Source organism: Denticeps clupeoides, chromosome 2, assembly GCF_900700375.1.
Source record: "Denticeps clupeoides chromosome 2, fDenClu1.1, whole genome shotgun sequence".
NCBI lineage: Eukaryota > Metazoa > Chordata > Actinopteri > Clupeiformes > Denticipitidae > Denticeps > Denticeps clupeoides.
The window spans coordinates 30,229,491-30,248,141 of NC_041708.1; the positions used below are offsets into that span (position 1 = coordinate 30,229,491).

Consider the following 18,651-nt stretch of genomic DNA (forward strand, 5'->3'; position numbering starts at 1 on the left):
TGTCTGTACAGTTTGTCTATGTTAATGATTATTTGATGAAATGATTCTGTTGAAAACATCAGCCACATGAATCTGTGACAGAACTTGTTTGGTGACTCTTTGATATATCCTAGCAACGTACAAACATGGTGCTGGTCCTAAACAAAAGTGCCTGATTTTGGAGGACTACTATCAGAAGATCAGAACCCGGATTACACTGGCAGTCAACCTTGCGACTACGGTCTGTACCGTTCTCTGTTGAAATGCAATCAGTAACACTTGCCGCATAATTAATTTTTTCAGAATTACAAAAACAAGAAAGATTTACTAGTAGCCTAGGATTTAGAATTATGTTTAAAGAGAAATAGGCATCTCTCTCAGTTTATTTAATACATTTCCCTCTTCTACGGTTGTGGCCCGGATACTAGCATATCACCTATACCATGTTCCATTTTATCTCTTATGTAGGCAAATGCAACTGTTTGCTAGGTTATTAATGTTTAAACCCTGGATGGCATTCATTCATATCAAAAAGCTGGTCTCCCTAAGACATTATTTTGGCTGTAGTAAAAAGCAAGGGAATGTTGCATGGTTTTCAAAGAACTTAAAAATGTAATACCTTCCACCCATGCTTAAAGAAACCATGACCAGTTTAAGATATTAATACTGGTGGACCAGCAGGTCTAACCATCTTAAGGCCTATTTTGTTTATATTACATATTTTACTTTATTTATTATAATATATCCTGCTTTATTTTATATATCTCAGCGAAATCTCTGGGTATCAATCTCTGAATGACTAAGGCCTACTGGTTAATTTTTAAATACGTTGCATATAATATGTGTTGCAATCTGCTTCTTCAGATGCAGGACTGGTACAATCAGGAGAAGCCTATACCTTCATGGTATGCAACTGTTTCTTTTATATATACACACACACACACACACACACATTATATATTTATTTATTTATTTATTTATTTATTTATTTTTGGCTTAATCAGGGCTGAAAAACACCCAAGTGAAAAGATCTCACACCCAGTAAGGATGTCACCAGTTATATCGATGTAAAGAATGTCTCTATTTTCGAGTAAACCCTTTGGTAGTCTCTAAAAATGGTTTTAAACTTTCAGGGCCTTGAGACACTGCTTGTCCGAGAAAAAGACCTGCAGGACCTCCTACAGGAAAAAATTAAAATCACCAAGAAGCAGCTTTCCCAGACTGAGTTGTGCTGCATAAGGAAGGAAGGATTTAGTAACTACATGAGACTTTTGTACCATGTAAATTGTTATGGCATAATCTGAATATATATATATATATATATATATACACACACACACACACACACACACACACACACAGACACAGGGTGGGCCATTTTTATGGATACATCTTAATAAAATGGGAATGGTTGGTGACATTGAACACGTTTTATAAGTGGTCAGAAACTTGTAAATAACTCATGAAATAATAAAGTTACGTTAACCAAGCACACCATTGTTTTTCTTGTGAAATTAATTACCAATAAATTTGATGTGTCACATGTCCCTCTTCCTGTTGAAAAAACAAAAGTTGGATCCAAGATGACCGACTTCAAAATGGCCACTATGGTCACCACCCATCTTGAAAAGTTTGCCCCCTCACGTATACTAATGTGCCACAAACAGGATGTTAATTTCACCAACCATTCCAATTTTATTAAGGTGTATCCATATAAATGGCCCACCTTGTGTGTGTGTGTGTGTGTGTGTGTGTGTGTATAAATATATATATATATATATTGGTCAATTGTTTCTATTCCCATTCAGATCCCAGAAGAAGGCCTGTTGGATGTGAAGAATGCTTTGTTTAACACTGAATTGCCTGAGCATGGTCACCTCTTTTCGTGTATCTTAGAAAAAGATGCCAATCTGGCTAAAACAATGGCAACTCAAGCTACTAGCAGCACAACAGAGGTAGCCAATGATGCAGTGGGTGTAAGTGTAAGAACACAAAGATGAGTTTATGAAGGAGAGATAAAATCTTTCTTATTTCAGAGGAAATGGGATTCATTTAATGTGGTGTGCAAAATAATGGAAATGCATAAAACTGATGGCCCACCTCCACTAGAACCACCACCATTAAAACATAAGGTTCCTTACATATTAAAGGTGAGTACATTTGCAAGAATTATTCTGTTTTATGTATATACCTTCAGTCTGACTTTTCCTCTTCTCTCTTTTTAGCCACTGAGGAACCTACCTCCCATAGAACATCCACAGTCACCAGCACTGCCACCATTTCCATTTCCCCCTCCAAATCCACCCAGTCCCCCTTTCTCACGGACAGCCGCCACTTTTCCACCAATAACACAGTTGGATCTAAATCCAACCACCCCATCTCCTCCACAATCAGCCAAACCTTCAAGGCCACTCAGTTGTTCACAGATGTCCTCCCCACCTAAATCAACCAGTCCTACTCTCCCATCTGTGCCCTCCAAGCCAAAACCCCTCGTTCTGCCTCCCCAACAAACTCCATTCCAATCAAAGCCACCCACTACCTCTTTCCCACCCATTCTTCCAACACTATCTGCTCATGCATCCCCGTCTTTACCGTCCAAGTCAATCAAATTGCCAATTATCCCTGCCCCACTGGAATCATTTCCACAACATCCCCCTTTTCTTCAACGATATTTGAATGAAGATTGGTTCCCTGATGTCTACCCAGACCTTAAGGTTTCTGACTAATAATGTAAAATGTATACAGGCAGCAACATTTACATTTACATTTAAAGCATTTATCAGACACCCTTATCCAGAGCGACTTACAATTAGTAGTTACAGGGACAGTCCCCCTGGAGCAACTTAGGGTTAAGTGTCTTGCTCAGGGACACAATGGTAGTAAGTGGGATTTGAACCTGGGTCTTCTGGTTCATAGACGAGTGTGTTACCCACTAGGCTACTACCATCCCAACATTTCATTGTGTTGAATTTACTGCAGCAATGCATGTGTATTAATTTTTTGTTTTTGTGTGTGTGTGTGTGTGTGTGTGCATTTGCTCGGACGGCTCGGACACTTTAGACTATTCCTGCATATCTCTCACCAGAGGACTTTTCCAGACGTCTTCTAGAATACATGTCAAAGAACCATGGTGAACAGAAATTCCAACTCCTAAATGCACTGGTGGATTTATACAATCAGAGAGAGCTAAGAAACAAGAAGGTGCTCATCAAACGCTTGATGGCCTGCCTGCAGCAAAACACCACGACAAGCATGGTGGCTGATCCAAAAAGCAAGCAGATTTAGGCTCTCAAATTATTCATTAATTCAATAGGAGCATGATTGTGTATTTGTGTCTTTTAGTCATTTGAAGAGAGGCAATTTGTGAGGGAGCTGCTGAACTTTTTGATAATGCTGGATCCTAACAGCCATAAGCTCATGGTGGAGCTTCTCACCCTACTGGCTAACAAAGCCTTGCACTTCCAGTGAGTTTTTTTTTTTTTTTTTTTTACTGCATCACAGTTCAGACAGCTTTCGTTTCATAAAGTAAGCATATTCAACAGTCACTAGAATAAATGTTTTATGATGCCATCACATAATAGCTCACACAAAAAAATGCCGATTGTTTAAAGGACTACACACTGATCTTTATTTCTTTCTTGCCCCATCAGATTCAGAATACTGTGCCAGCTGCATACGATGGGGGCAAAGGAGGTTGGCCAGTGGTTGGTGCCTGAGGTGGAGTCCTGGCATTCTGTGCTGAAGGGTAGTAACCTGAGAGAGGTGGCTGCCAGATGGCTGGGCTCCTGGACTGTCAAGTACAAGGTATACTCTAAAGGTGTCCAATGGGGCTTTATTCTGCACTCCAACACATTTTGGAACCTTGTTCCTACATATGGCTTACACACAAATATAAAGCTTGATCATTGTCAGTGCAGATTTTTCAGGATCTCAGCATATCCTTCAGCACATTACTTTTATAATCTATCCCTCATAAACTTTTTTGAAGTGAAGTGAAACTAAATGTGTCCTCTGCTTTTAACCCATCACCCTGAGTGAGCAGTGGGCAGCCATGACAGGCGCCCGGGAAGTAGTTTGTGGGGACAGTGCTTTGCTCAGTGTCACCTTGGCGGCTCGGGATTTGAAGTGGTGGCCTAGCGGTTAAGAAAGTGGCTCCGTAATCACACATATTTCATTGTGTGCACCGTGTGCTGTGCTGCAGTGTATCACAATGACAATCACTTTCACTAGGCCACCACTGCCCCAACTAAAAACCTAGTTAATTGAATGATTGATGATTTAACTCCACCAAGGTGCCACTGAGCAAAGCACCGTCCCCACACACTGCTCCCCGGGCGCCTGTCATGGCTGCCCACTGCTCACCAAGGGTGATGGGTTAAAAGCAGAGGACACATTTCATTTTGTGAACGTGTGCTGTATCACAATGTATCACAATGACAATCACTTCACTTCTAAGGTGCATGTGAAGACCTCAGGTGATAGGCGGGTGATACCTCCTGTAGATGTTCTGAAATTCTTCTGCTTTGTCCAGAAAAAGAAGGACGATCCACCTGCAACGTCCACTAAGTACACCCCACACACACACACACACACATTCTGTAAGTCCTCCTATAGATCGGGTTCCTACCGACTGTTCACTAATAGCCGTTTTTTTTGCGTGAGTACAGGTGCAAGTTGCTGCGTAGACTTAAGCCGGGAGAGACCTACTCTATGTTCAGGAACCGGGAGCCGCTATGTAAGATGGTTTCTATGCTTCACATCCATGTATTTAAAAAGAGTGGGATCCTAATTTGGTATTCTCTTTCCTTTCTCTAAAACAGCATTTTTCCTACTGCCTCAACATCTGAGGCCCCGTTTAACGGGTTGCTCCAAAATGCGCCTTCCATTGCCTCACATTGAGGTCTCCCCTTTCCCTTCCAGCCTGGAACCATCTCAGCCCAAGCCCTATTACCCAAGATTTTTTTTGTTAGAGAGCACCTACGTTGAATACTACAGAGAACCTTTAGCACCTTTGCAGGATTCATGGTGCAACACTACTGTCCAATTATTGCCATTGACTTGATGTGAAGGAAGAGCAACTATGGTCTCCCAACAAATTATAGTTTACAAGACCTTTGTTGGACACATAGCATTTTGCACTCAGCCAAACAAACTACACTCAGCCAAACTTAGACATAAGTTAATCATAAAAAGCACATGCACCAATTCACAATCTCAAACTGAACACTTTGGGACCTGCCTGTTTTATCTGATTAGACCTGCACAGTGATTAACTTTTCAAATATCTTTATAACTACAGACCACTTATAACTACAGACCACTTTCAAATATAGAGTTAAATAGAGGATCAGGCAGGAATAGGGGTGTACAGCAATATATTTCGATATTTTACGTGGTGATATTGTATCGATAGAATGTGCGACAATAACCCCCACTCCTGTAGATGGTACTCTGTACAGTTGAGTACTTTGAATTATTGGCAGAGTGAAATCGCAAAATAATAGTCCGATCACAGCATCTTGTATTTCATCTCTTTTTTTACATTTTCAGTGAACTGTAGAATATCGCAATATGTAGAATATGACAATATGTCATGATATAAATGTATTGTCATACACATCATATGGTGAGATCTTACACCCCCCCAATACACATCCCTAGACAGGACTATACATTTTCAGTCTTTCTAACCCACACTTAGTTTGTACTGGTTTACTTTCTTTTTTGATTCTCTCTCCTGCAAAACAGTCACCATGACACAATTACTTTAATTTAGCACCACTGGCACATTCCAAATTGTTGTCATTTGTTATATAGGTTGTTTAATGCGATAACTAGAATATAACTTGAATAATAAAAGGTGCCGATGGTACATACCAACAAATGTAGGTTGTGGTCTATTTTAAAAAGAATCACTACACAGTTTAAACATTTGTAAATTACAAGATTATCTGCAAACATTCAATAATATATTGGATTCTCAATTGTACACATAGGTGTTGGTAAGCCCATATCCAAACTACAGCTACAGTTTCAGCATAACATAACATGAACATTAATATTAAATGCTCATGTTTTGTGAAATAGACCCTCTACATTCTTTTGGAAAGAAAATCACCCATCAGTTTTGATGTTAAAATTCATTAAAAAAAAAACTTCTCAGCACTACACTACAGAAAGTAACATTGATGGCAATTAATTTAATAGCATGTATCTGGTCATACTGGACTTGCTGGTACACGCTCCCACACCACAGATCTTTATAAAAAAAAAAAAGTGATCTTTGTATAAAAGTGCTATTCATAGACCATAACACACAAACCCTACTCTACATCAATCAGGTCTTTACTGAAGTTCAACAAGTCAGATGTGAGGAACAGGTCAATAGACCTTCCACTCAGTCTCAGCAGTTGCTCCAACTGGTGCCTGATTGCCTCCCGAATCTCTCCATCGTCCAAAAGGGGCCAGTCCAGGAGTTGGGCACTTGAGGGATTAGCTGGAAGGCCAGGCTCGTATTCCTCCAGCGGGTTAGGGTATAAGAGCAGACTGAGGGATGGGATCCCTGTTGCAGTTTTGACAAGGGATAGAAGTCCTCCCAAAGAAAGAGGATTTAAGGCCAACCTAAGGCTTTGCAAGGCCCGGCAGCAAGACAGGGCGGGTAGAAGTCTCCCCAGCAGGCTGTCATTCAGTCCACAGCCACAGAGGGACAAGTGGCACAGTGACAAGGAAGCCTGGGAGAAGAGGCGAAGCATGGAGGGCACTGAAGACTCGTCAATGCGGTTCTCACTCAGATCGAGTCGTTGCAGAGAAGAGGCGTGGGGACTGCAGGACAAGTATGTAAGGTCAGCAGGTGTCAGACTGAGGTATGGTAGTTCCAGCACCTCCAGAGGTTGAGAGAGGGAACTGTGGGCAGGAAAATGGTCAGTAAAAATGCTCAAAAACTATTAAATTCTCCACTACTTTACTCCTTTTTATTAGCACTTTAATACTATTTTTATTATTGAATTATGAAACATGGTTTCACATATACATTCATGATAACATAATTACCTGAGTAGCATGCGCAGATGTCCCGGCAGCCTCAGTGCAGTCAGGCTGAGCTGCCGGAGGCAGTGCAGCTCCCCAAGACCCTGTGACATGTCCCTCAGGGCCTTTTCTTGCCCAGGCAAATCCCTGTGTACATCCAGGTTACAATAGTGCAGCTTCAGTGATTTAACCAGACGGAAAGGAGACAGCAAGGGCAGCAGAAGTCCCAGTCCTGAAACCCCTAGGTTGGAGTAACGGATATCCACGCCCAGAAGGCATTGCTTTGGTATCATGGCAAGCATTGATGCAATGGAGGAGGCTAGAAGTTCTTCCACTCGTAAGAACCGACAGTGAAGTCGCAGTGGACCCTGGGAAGTTAGAGCCCCACACACCCTGTCCCAAGAGCGAGCATTTACAAACAAATCCGCCCGGACATGCACCATGATGTGCTCTGGGTCTGTATTGACACTGTCCTCGTTTGGTTCTATGATTCCATTCTTCCTCTGGATTTCCATCCTCCTCCTCACACCCTTTGCCAAGTCTCCCTCTTCATGTTCTTTTCCATTTCTCACACAGTCAATTCTCACTCCTTTCACGCCATTCTTCTGACTTTCCCCTGCCTCTTCTTGATCTGTCCCCGAATCCCCTGAGCCTCGGTCTCGTTTTACAGCCCCGTCTCTCTCCATCTCCAACCCTCTCTTCCGATCCCGCTCCACATCTCTCCCTTTCACTTTTTTGGCTGCAGCTTTGGCCTGGAGCACCATGGAGCATAGGGCGACAGTAAGGGACCAGCCCCCCATGGAGTCTGCCATAGTCCCATCTTCACACTGAAGTCCACACAAGTCCAGGACCTCAAGGGCACTCCTATAAAGTTGTAATGGATAAAAAAAAAAAGTAACATTCCAATCAAGCTCAGCCAAAAAAAGACCATGTCTTATAGAAATTCTGTCACAGTGATTACAAATCACCAAAATGACACAATATTGCTTTTTTAAAAAACAGAGACTCAAATGATTCTTCCACACAACAAATTATTTGTGAGCCAAAAGATGTTCGCACACTTCCCCTAAAAAAATTTGCTCCACTGACCACCATGGCTTGCAAATGAGCAAAAATCTTTTTTTTGTTCCACCTTCTACGGGCCTCTCTCCTCCTCATTATAATTTAAAACTACAGACACCTAAATGGCACGTCCAAGTGAATCTCATTGTGGGTCTGGCTACAAGTGGCTGTAATTCTGCACCACAGCTGAATGCAATAGATACAATATTTTGGACACATTTTTAGAAAATATTTCTATGACTTTTCAATGACTCTAAGGCCTTATGTTTTCTGAGGTTTCAAACATTGCACTTACAAATGTGGAAAACGTTTCTCACGCAGTCTTACAGGAACTATGTACTTCATTATACATTCATACATTACAAGCCAAAAGGTTGGACACACCACCTCATTCAATGTGTTTTCTTTAATTTCATGACCATTTACATTGGTGGTAGATTCTCACTGAAGGCATCAAAACTATGAATGAACACATGTGGAGTTATGTACTTAACAAAAAGTGGAGACCTGGCCTCCACAGTCACCGGACCTGAACCCAATCCAGATGGTTTGGGGTGAGCTGGACCACAGAGTGAAGGCAATGGGGCCACAACAAGTGCTAAACACCTCTGAGAACTCCTTCAAGACTGTTGGAAAACCATTTCAGGTGACGACCTCTTGAAGCTCATTGAGAGAATGCCAAGAGTGTGCAAAGCAGTAATCAGGGCAAAGGGCGGCTATTTTGAAGAAACTAGAATATAAAACATGTTTTCAGTTATTTCACCTTTTTTTGTAAAGTACATAACTCCACATATGTTCATTCATAGTTTTGATGCCTTCAGTGAGAATCTACCAATGTAAATGGTCATGAAAATAAAGAAAACACATTGAACAAGAAGTTCAAACTTTTGGCCTGTACTGTATGTCAGTTTCAATGGCTTTTGCATGACTTTATATATTTATTTTGCATTGCAAAACTTTTCAAGGACTGAAAAAATTCTCTTTTTAAGTTCCATGACTTCTCCAGGTTTTTAATGACCATACGAAGATTATAAAAGCTAAAAACAAAATTCATGTCATGGGACCTTTAGACTTGACAATGTGCAGCAGAGTCGTTGTTACTATCTGGACTGGTATAAAGAAAAACGACCAAACCCCGAGTCTGAGACACTTCACCTATTGTCAGCCAGTCCTCTCACGACGGCCAGCAGAAGCGCCTGGACGCAGAGGCGGTTCGGCGGACTCTGTCCCGGTCGTCGTCCTCCGACCGTCAGGGTCCTGTCGGGCCATCGCTGTACTAACTCGCCGATGGCGAGCGGGCGGCAGTGGGCGAAGGCGGCGTCCAGCAGCGGCCGGTAGAGTTCCCTGGGTACACAGCCCAGCCAGCGGGAAGACGAGCTGTGGTCCCGCACCACTTCTTTAGCGCACAGGTCCACCAGCGAGAGCGCCATGATGCTGCCGGGACACGTTACCATGTCCTGTAAGGTCGGGCAAGAATAGCAGGACACACGCGACCTGCGAGAGTGATTTGTAGCTGGCGGTGTGACACCTCGGACCAGCGAAAAGCCCTTTAAATCTCCTCCATGCTGGCATTAACGAGCTTCATAAATCACCGGCGGACAAGCATACGGACACGTAGTTTCTCCACGGCTTAAAGTGATGAAACTAAAAAAAGAAGTTAATACGGTGGACCTATTCGCTTACTTGTTTCTATTTTTGTAGCGATAAAGATACGCTAAAACCAGAGCTTGCGTTTGCCAGTTTTAAATATATAGACAAGAAAACAGGCACTAACAGACTCGAGGGATGTTTTCACCTAACCTGTTTTCAGTGGCGCCTGCTGATGACGTCATCGCGCTTCGCCTGTATCTCTTCAGGCGGCAAATAATAATGTACCTTGCATTCAGAGAAATGTTGCCATGCAGTACAGGCCAAAAGTTTGGACACACCTTCTCTTTCAAGGTGTTTTCTTTATTTTCATGACCATTTACATTGGTAGATTCTCAATGAAGGCATCAAAACTACGAATGAACACAAAAAGTGGAGACCTCGCCTCCACATTCACCGGAAAACACATTGAATGAGAAGGTGTTTTATTACGTCGATTCATTGGTGCCCAGCAGCACTTTATATTGTTGGCTCTATGACATGTTTTCCATGGTTTACATTTACATTTACATTTACGGCATTTGGCAGACGCCCTTATCCAGAGCGACTTACAACATGGTTCATAAGGTTCATGGTAATGTTGTGGGAAGTAATGTTTGGTTTCCCCAACTACTGGAATTCACACGTAAAGCGATATGGTGGTTCTGCAGCCGGGGTCACCACTTGTGAAAGTATAAATAAATAATTATTTTAAAAAAACTTAACAACTTCTGTCGATAGAAGCCGAACATTGCGATCTTGGACAGAGCCTACTCATTTGATCCACAAACAGATTGTAAGTGTGTTCAGCAAGTTTGTTCGACCGTGTCCCTCACTCCACGTTTTGCTTACAGGCAAGTCATAAATAGTTTTACAAAGTTGTGGCGTGTTATAACAATTAGGAGCCTTTAAAAGTAATCACGATTACATTGGCATGTGGATATTTTGAAATGCAATTGTGGAAACACAATTTTCCCCAAGCTATTATTCAGCCCCCTCTTGCAAAAATCTGTAATTGTGTGGTTATTAGAACGTGTCAATTGTTATTCATAGGGAAGGCTAAAGCTCAAGCCCCTTTGCAGCCAATAGGGATCCACACGACAGTAAGTGCCCGCCCCCTAGCGTGCACATACAGGAAGTGCCGCCGCATATCAACAGGCTTCATTGGCGGCCGTGTGGGTGCAGGTGCCGCCGTGGGAGAGGTGAGGTCGCGTCGTGTACACGGGCGTGCGGCGTCGGGACTTTTCGTGGAGGCTAGTGTGAAAAGCGGCGTAAAGCGAGGTAAAAGCGACGCGACTCCGTGTTCTACTGTAAACTCGAGTGGCGCCTCTTCGTTTCGCTTTGTGTTGTGAGATTACACTGTGTGCGCTGTGGGTTTCTCTCAAGCGAGTAAATATGGCTTTCGTATCTTAATATGAGAGTTTGTCAAACCTACTTATAAATTCAAAACATTTGATGCAAATAAATTTATATTTCTTTGAATGAGGGAGTAGGAAACCTCTTCAACAGCCTCGTTAAACAGGGTATTTAAACTGAAAATGATGTCTAGACAGGTCTGTCCACCTCTGGCACCTGATGAGCCAAAGACATTTGCTATTACTACAACGGTTTTTAAGTATTCGTATCAATGTAATGATAATGGTTTTTAATAGCGATTCACCATGCGAGGCAGGGAAAATGTCCTGTATCATTTGCTAGAGCCCAGCCCTCGCTTCTCCTTATCTCTGGCACCAGAGTGTGTGTTATAATACAGAAATCTGATTAGCTGAAGAGCAACAGAAAAACATGTGCCGTTCTCGTAAAATGGCTTTTAATGTGTCTGTAGCACATCCCGGGTGAGTTAAAAATGCCCCTGACACACGTTCAGGCAGGCAAATTGTTGGGAGTTTCGTTGAAGAACTAACAACGTGGAAATAACTTTTTTTTCTTTCTTTTCCAAGCATGAACAGAAGGGATCAAGCCACGCTGTTACTGTTGCTCAGTGTGTGTTTGAGAACTACCAGGGGTTTCAGCAATGGGAAAGTGACCCAAGCCTGTGGGAACATGGTGCCAAACCATGGCTATGACTCCAGTTCCGATCCACCTCCTTATACAATAACAGTGAGCAAAACCCAGTTAACTCCTGGAGAGCAGACTAAAGGTGTAGTACTTTTTAACAACAGGATTTTAAACAACAGACATGATCCTATTATTAATGGTCGTCTTTAACACTTATAAGTTATAGAAGTTATTCATCCATTTCATCTGTGTGTCTTCTGATGTTCATTGTTACAGTGACATTATCAGTATCCACACTGGAGGACATGTCTAAGGGCACAACTTTTAAAGGTTTCTTCATTCAGGCACGGGACGTGGGGAAACCCAGCGGTGGAGCCGTCGGCTCGTTTACGCTTATGAACAAATCCATCTCACAGCTTCTTACATGTGCTGGCACACAGGTAGCTGTTTTATAAAGCTAACTGAAAACTAGGTAATTGCTGGCATGATCACAGTTTTTACTTTTTTAAGGGCTCAGCAGTAAGCCACACCAGTGAATCCAAGAAAACAGAAGTAGAAGTCATCTGGACAGCCCCGGCAAATCCACCATCTAGTGTCCAGTTCACGTGAGTGTCAGAGTTAAGTACGTGCTGAGGCATCATGCCGAACGTTACGTGTTCACAGGTCCTTGTTTTGCTTGGTTGTAGAGCGACCGTGGTTCAAAAGTACAAAATTTACTGGGTGAAGATCCCCGGTCCAGTAGTGACTCTGACTGGTGGGACTCCGGGACCTTCATTTAACCCCACTACTGCACAGCCAACAACATCTCCAGCAGTACTGCCAAATCAAGTCAGTATGATCCTACAAACTGAGGGACACATGCCCTGGTTTTAGCAGCAGTGCAAAATACTTCTGAAGAACTTACTAAAGAACTTTAACAGTAATTCTCCTTTTTGTCTGACTTGTTTTATGTCCTTGACAGTTTAGTTCAGAGGGCTGTGGGACCAACAAGTCATGTCTCAGGGATCCTGTTGGTTGTGACCCCAAGACGGACCCGGTGTGTTTCTTCCTGTCTTTCCGCACAGAGGGCCAGAGTGTGGTGTTTGAGCTCAGTGGCCCTGCCGATGGTTACGTGTCCTTCGGCCTGTCCCTTGATAAATGGATGGTAGGGACTCATAATAACACGTTTATTATTGAGCTACGGGTCGTAGACTTTTGCTTGCTGTTTTCTAGCGACATTCTTCAATGCAGTGGTTTTTTTTTTCTTTTAGGGGAATGATGAAATTTATCTCTGTGTAAAAGATGGTGACCTTGTGGACGTCAGAACTACATATGCAACAGGCCGAAGTTATCCACAACCGACATCCGAGGTAAATTACAACATGAGCTCTGTTGTGTATACACTGGTCGGCCATAATGACAACAAGTGTGCATGAAGCTGATGGGTTGAAAGCAGAAGGAAAAGGATTTTGAGATAATGGCCAAATTCTGATGACTAGAGGACTGGATCATTGCATCTACAAAACCAAAGCTCTTGTGGAATGTTCCAGTGGTCAGAAGCCAAGGATCATTGATGCACACAGGCTGGTCCAGGTTGTGGGGCATACTGAATATTATTACTTGGTCGTAATGTTCAACCGTGAAGATCAAAGATAAGATCATTTGGTTTAGCACATGTATTATCAAATTTACTACAACCCAACCTTTCCTGATATTGTGCGTTTTAGCACGTAATCATTCAGTCGTAATCACTCTGACCTTTGGCCCCCCCCATCTTTCTTCCTAGGATCCACTGAGAGACAGGGCTTGGGCTCTATCTGATGGGGTCATCCAGTGCAACTTTCGACGTGACATAAACTTCAACCTGGCTGACCATAGTTTCTTTAGCCTTGACCACAACTATTACCTGTTCATGGCAAACGGAAGAGCGGACAGCGGTCAGTCAAAATTTTTCTTGTGACTTCATTGCTCACACCACATCTTATGAAATCGTCAGACATATTGTTCTCTTATAAGTGGCTTCCTGTTCCGTTCACAACCTGCAATTGCCTCATTAAGATTAGACTGCTGCTGACCGGTCTCGGGTTTTATACTAGAGTTTTATAACTGTGGAGTTCCGTTACTTTAAATATGAATTGCACTGATTTACTGATGTACTGAATCCTTCTCCAGTTTTATCATTTGATGAGTCAATAAAAGGTGATTTGACATCCGAGCGCTGCTGTTCAGCAGTGTTCATAATCTCAGTGTTGCTGTTAAGGGGTCAATAAGTTTGCGCCTGCAGTAGAGTTAGTGTTGTTGCTGGATTTTTAGCAAAACTTGCTTCAATTATATTAAAGTGTGATGTTTAAAATACCATTTTTTTTTTTTCCATCAATCCCCAGGCCGGATTCGGAGACATGACCGTCAGCCCCTTATTTCCTCCAATCAAATAGTTATTTCGGGACCTCCAAGGGATCTTACTGGCTCTCGCTCTCCTCTTCTTATCAAATATCATGGTGAGTTTAGGCACTAAGCCACTAAGCTTTATTGCATGTTTCCAAGTACACAAATGAAGCCTTTTGGGAACATTGATCCTCACATTTGTGTTACTTTAACATTTTAAAAGATTTTTGTTTGGATATAGTAATATTCCTGACATTGACTCACAGATTTCCTCACTGTGAGTTCCTCTTCCTCAGTTTTTCTGATTTAAATAAATTGCTCAATATTGCATGCGCTGTGCTATGAGTCATTTTACCTCATTAGGTTTTTTTAACAAACTCCAATTAAGAACTTTTTTTATAGGCAGAATATAATGTTTTTATCTAACACACACACACACACACACACTTGTACTTATCAGGTGTTGATAATATCTCACTGAATCTATCGTTATGTTCCCTTTTTCAAAAAGATTGAATATTGAATTCTAGTTATCCTTTCATCTTTTCCCATGCTCAGACTCCCTCTGACTCAGTTTGGGTATTTTAGTGTTCGATTAATTTGCCTACATTATTATTAGGTCTCTACCTCTTCTTCACTGAGGTGGGGTATATGAAGGGCACCTTGAGAGGTTCTGAGCAGCACATACCCCGCTGAATGATCTATACAGCAGATTTTGTAGTTACTTTAATGTGCTTGTTTCATTTATCCAAAATTTCTTCTCTCATTGGACCTGAGAGTGTGTGTTTGTGTGTGTCTGCAGGTGCATTTATGCTTGTTGCTTGGATGACCACAGTCAGCACCGGAATCATTGTGGCTCGATACTTCAAACCAGACTGGCCTGAATCCAGTCTTTGTGGTCAGCGGATCTGGTTTCAGGTGTGCTTTCTGAAGTTATGAAGTAACTTTCAGCAAAGGGATGTTTGCTCTTCTGACATTTGCTGTGTTATATTCACAGGTCCATCGATCACTGATGATTGTGTCTGTGCTGTTGACTTGTGTGGGATTCATTCTCCCCTTTATATACAGAGGAGGCTGGAGCAAAGTAAGACCACACACACACACATATATATATATATATATATATAAAGCATACAATGTGGACAAAACATTGTATGCATGTATACCAGAAATATGCACACACACATACACACACACTTTTCACACTTCTCCTCTACAGTCAGTGCGCATATTATTCCACGCCAACTGTGTGTCATGTCTTCTTTTCGCTGCCCCCGCATCACAGCTGTCAGATGACGGACCGTCACTCCACATTCATCCAGTGTGTCATCCTGTCACATGGCGTCTGCTCATGTATTTTAAAGAGAAGTCCAGACGGAATCACAAATGTCCTCTCTATTGGTTTCCTAATTGTCCTTTTCCTATCTCACAGTTAGTGTAGAAATGCTTTGTTATCTGTTCAGCAGTGACCGCTGGACATTGTTGTTTATTTTAGTCGCTAGGTTGGTTTTAGTGGCTTCGGGTTTTTGTCATTAGAACAGGGTGTTGTTGAGGTGAGGTGATTCATTCAAGGACATCTGTAGCCCTCGTGTCTGCCAAAATCTTTTTGCTCTCCCACTCACATGCGGTTTCAGACTCTCCCCAGCAGAGGTCCACCTTTCCTTTGACAGCTGAGACAGTCCTGTCTGTGAGACATCGTTATTAATTTATTATTGTTATATGGATTAGATTTTTGTCTTTTTTTTTTTTAATGGTATTTTATTTAGCGTAGGGGATCTACAGTGGGGCAGTGGGGATCACCTGTTGTGCATGTTGTCCCACTTAAAAAGAAAAGAGTGGTCTGTAATTTTCATATGGGTATGTTAAAGCAGCATCTTCTTCAGGTCGTCTTTGAACGTCTGCTGCTGACTGTGACGTTTTTGTTTTACGTCTTCCAAATGTCCAGTATTTACCTAGGTAGGACCTCTGTCTAAGGGCTCGTTCTAGTCCAAATGAGGTTGTTCCCACTCCGCAGACATGTCATCTTTGCATGTCTGCTGTTGGTCCTCTGAAGGTGCAGACTGTGACCCCAGATGACGTTTTATTTATTTATGTCTAGTATTTATGCCCATAGGACATCTGTACAAGGGCTCGTTCTAGTCCAAATGAGGTTGTTGTGAACATAATTTCTACGTAAAATATAAACTCATTTTACAGGTTTCTAGGCTCTGTTCATACTTGTAGTGGTACTTCAGGGGGTGGTTCGTTTTCAGCCTCATTTGATTGTCTCAGCAGCAGATTTGAAAATTTGTAATTTAAACTGGATGCATCTTTTAATGCATCTGGATGTGCATATGCATTTTAAACTTATTTTTATTTTAACAGTTCCTCCACCATCTGGAAATACAGTTACAGTCATACACATCATGCTTTACCACTCATTTATTTCCAAGTTATTTGTATTTGTAAATCACAAGAATGTATTTGTATATGGTGCAGAGTATTTTGTCAATTGCAAAGGTTCGCCTCAATACTTTGTAATGTACCCTTGGTTATGCATATATTTACATTTACAGCATTTATCAGATGCCCTTATCCAGAGTGACTTGCAATCATTAGTTACAGGAACAGTCCCCCTGGAGCAACTTAGGGTTAAGCGTCTTGCTCAGGGACACAATGGTAGTAAGTGGGATTTGAACCTGGGTCTTCTGTTTCATAGGCGAGTGTGTTACCCACTAGGCTACTACCACCCCAGTGTTGCTAGATTTATAATATACAGAAAGTCCAGCAAACTCCCCTCTGTTTTTCCTCAGCGTGCTGGTTCACACGCTTACCTGGGCTGCACCGTCATGGTTTTGGCTATCATACAGCCTGTCATGGCTGTCTTCAGACCAGCCCCAAATGCCTCAAGGTAAGATCTCTAGTTCCAGGAAAACTTTTTTTCTTTTATCAGGAGAACCACTTACTGTGATGGAAGAATATTATGGAGACTCATCTAATTTACTCTTAAGGCCTGACCAGTGAATCATCACTTAAGTTGGTCTCCACTCATGTCTGTCTGTCTCTTTCTTCCTACTCCTAGACGGTACATCTTTAATTGGATGCATTTGGCTGGCGGTACCATAGCGCAGATAATTGCAGGTGAAAGGCACATTCCCATAGATACGGTGAAGCTGTGAAGATATACATCTGAAATTGTGGCTGACCACTGTACGTTTTTTTGTAGTTGTAGCCATTTTCCTTGGAATCCACCAGCAAGCCTTGCTCTTACCTGGACCGTGGTCCACAATTGTCCTGGCTGGGTTCGTGATCTGGGGGGTGGTGGTGGACCTGATTTTGGAGGTTCACAGAGTTGGATTTCTTCAAATAGGTTTGTCATTTGACTGACTTCCTCCTACACCTTCCCTGAAGCCTATCCTTTAGAAAAGAGGCTCATTTGTATTTCAAAGAGCAATTATGTCTTCCTTGAATGACAAATGTGCTGGAGCACAAATCAATTGCATGGTTTGATTCTATTAAATGCTAAAAGTCTTTTTTTTTTTTTTTGTGCTGTCAGTGGTCTACGTGACAGTGAATATTAATCGCCTGAAAATGCCAAAGCATACTTCATATTTAATAGAGCAATGCTGAATTTAGTTGAAAAAGGATCACATACATGTTATGTGTGCATCATATTAAAAGCAGACCTATGTTCTATAAATCTCATAATTCTGTAACTGTGAACAGGCAGAGGCTGCAGTGAAGACAAAGCAAATATTTTGCCTAGTTCTTCAAGGAGCCATGTAAGTATGACATATGACATAAATTACATATTTAGCTGCTTACCAAAATTACTTTTTCATCTCTGCAACAGGATTCTTGCTTCAAAAAGATTGTCCTGACCATCTTCCTCTGTGGAAACCTGGGATTCTTAGTTGCTCTTCTAAACTCCATAAACAACGTGTGACAGGATTTTTTAAATTATGATTGTATATGTATTTTTTTGTCTGTCAGAGCCAAATGAATAATATGTTTTTATTCTGTAATTTTTATATAATTAACTGATATAGATGTCAACATAGACTCTTATTTTACATTCCATTATTTCCTATGATGTTGATGGACATTTCGGGTCATCTGAAAATAGCACTGACTAGAAATGCACATATGTTTGATGTCCACATGAGTATATGCCCCTGTGCTGCCTAGTGTTACCATCTTTATATATCAGATATATATGATGATGGAAACCCCTTCTGAGTTCATTTAATGGTGCTCTAAACAGAGTGCAACACCACAGTTGCTGCTATTTTCAAATAATTCATCACATCCAGCCAAGCCTCTTGCACTACTTTGCACAATTCTCTGGTCTCACTGAACTGCTTGGAAATATATGAATGACATTACTGCTAAAAGCAAACCACAGTCTGCTTTAAAATAAAAAAGTCTCATAATTGTTAAGAATTTTTTTGTCTTTTTTTTTTTTTTTTTGGTCCAACATGTAAATGGATTTTTGCCATCTTATTATGTTCCATTAATGTCAGACCTGACCCAATGTCTGCTAATGGGCATAAGGTGAAGGCGAATGTGCCAGCAGAGCAGCCACTCTGCAGTAAAATGTATTATTTCTTCCCGATT

At 41.6% G+C, this 18,651-nt stretch overlaps 3 protein-coding genes across 6 annotated transcripts; 2 read left to right on the forward strand and 1 right to left on the reverse strand.

The window, feature by feature from the left end:
- Positions 1-51: 51 nt before the first annotated feature.
- Positions 52-5,826, forward strand: wdr97 (WD repeat domain 97). Its single transcript, XM_028970375.1, has 13 exons — positions 52-220; positions 844-884; positions 984-1,020; positions 1,113-1,259; positions 1,788-1,934; positions 2,016-2,129; positions 2,205-2,693; positions 3,040-3,234; positions 3,322-3,443; positions 3,630-3,783; positions 4,436-4,545; positions 4,647-4,714; positions 4,800-5,826. The coding sequence occupies exons 2-13, from the start codon at positions 844-846 to the stop codon at positions 5,039-5,041; spliced, it is 1,866 nt and encodes a 621-aa protein (XP_028826208.1). The 5' UTR covers positions 52-220; the 3' UTR covers positions 5,042-5,826.
- On the reverse strand, positions 5,499-11,111 carry LOC114784743 (leucine-rich repeat-containing protein 14). 2 transcript variants are annotated; one of them, XM_028970381.1, is made up of 4 exons: positions 9,868-9,881; positions 9,223-9,501; positions 7,030-7,869; positions 5,499-6,882 (listed from the first exon to the last, which is right to left on the reverse strand). In XM_028970381.1, the coding sequence occupies exons 2-4, from the start codon at positions 9,495-9,497 to the stop codon at positions 6,303-6,305; spliced, it is 1,695 nt and encodes a 564-aa protein (XP_028826214.1). In that variant the 5' UTR covers positions 9,498-9,501; positions 9,868-9,881; the 3' UTR covers positions 5,499-6,302. The 2 variants fall into 2 exon arrangements, with proteins under 2 accessions (XP_028826214.1, XP_028826213.1); XM_028970380.1 differs by having other exon boundaries at positions 9,223-11,111.
- frrs1b (ferric-chelate reductase 1b) lies at positions 10,832-18,474 on the forward strand. 3 transcript variants are annotated; one of them, XM_028970378.1, is made up of 16 exons: positions 10,832-10,895; positions 11,634-11,833; positions 11,968-12,131; positions 12,202-12,296; positions 12,378-12,519; positions 12,653-12,835; positions 12,942-13,040; positions 13,457-13,607; positions 14,055-14,168; positions 14,858-14,973; positions 15,053-15,139; positions 16,848-16,945; positions 17,117-17,175; positions 17,261-17,404; positions 17,761-17,816; positions 17,888-18,474. In XM_028970378.1, the coding sequence occupies exons 2-16, from the start codon at positions 11,635-11,637 to the stop codon at positions 17,978-17,980; spliced, it is 1,800 nt and encodes a 599-aa protein (XP_028826211.1). In that variant the 5' UTR covers positions 10,832-10,895; position 11,634; the 3' UTR covers positions 17,981-18,474. The 3 variants fall into 3 exon arrangements, with proteins under 3 accessions (XP_028826211.1, XP_028826210.1, XP_028826209.1); XM_028970377.1 differs by having other exon boundaries at positions 10,844-10,974; XM_028970376.1 differs by lacking the exon at positions 10,832-10,895 and adding an exon at positions 11,002-11,528.
- Positions 18,475-18,651: the final 177 nt, after the last annotated feature.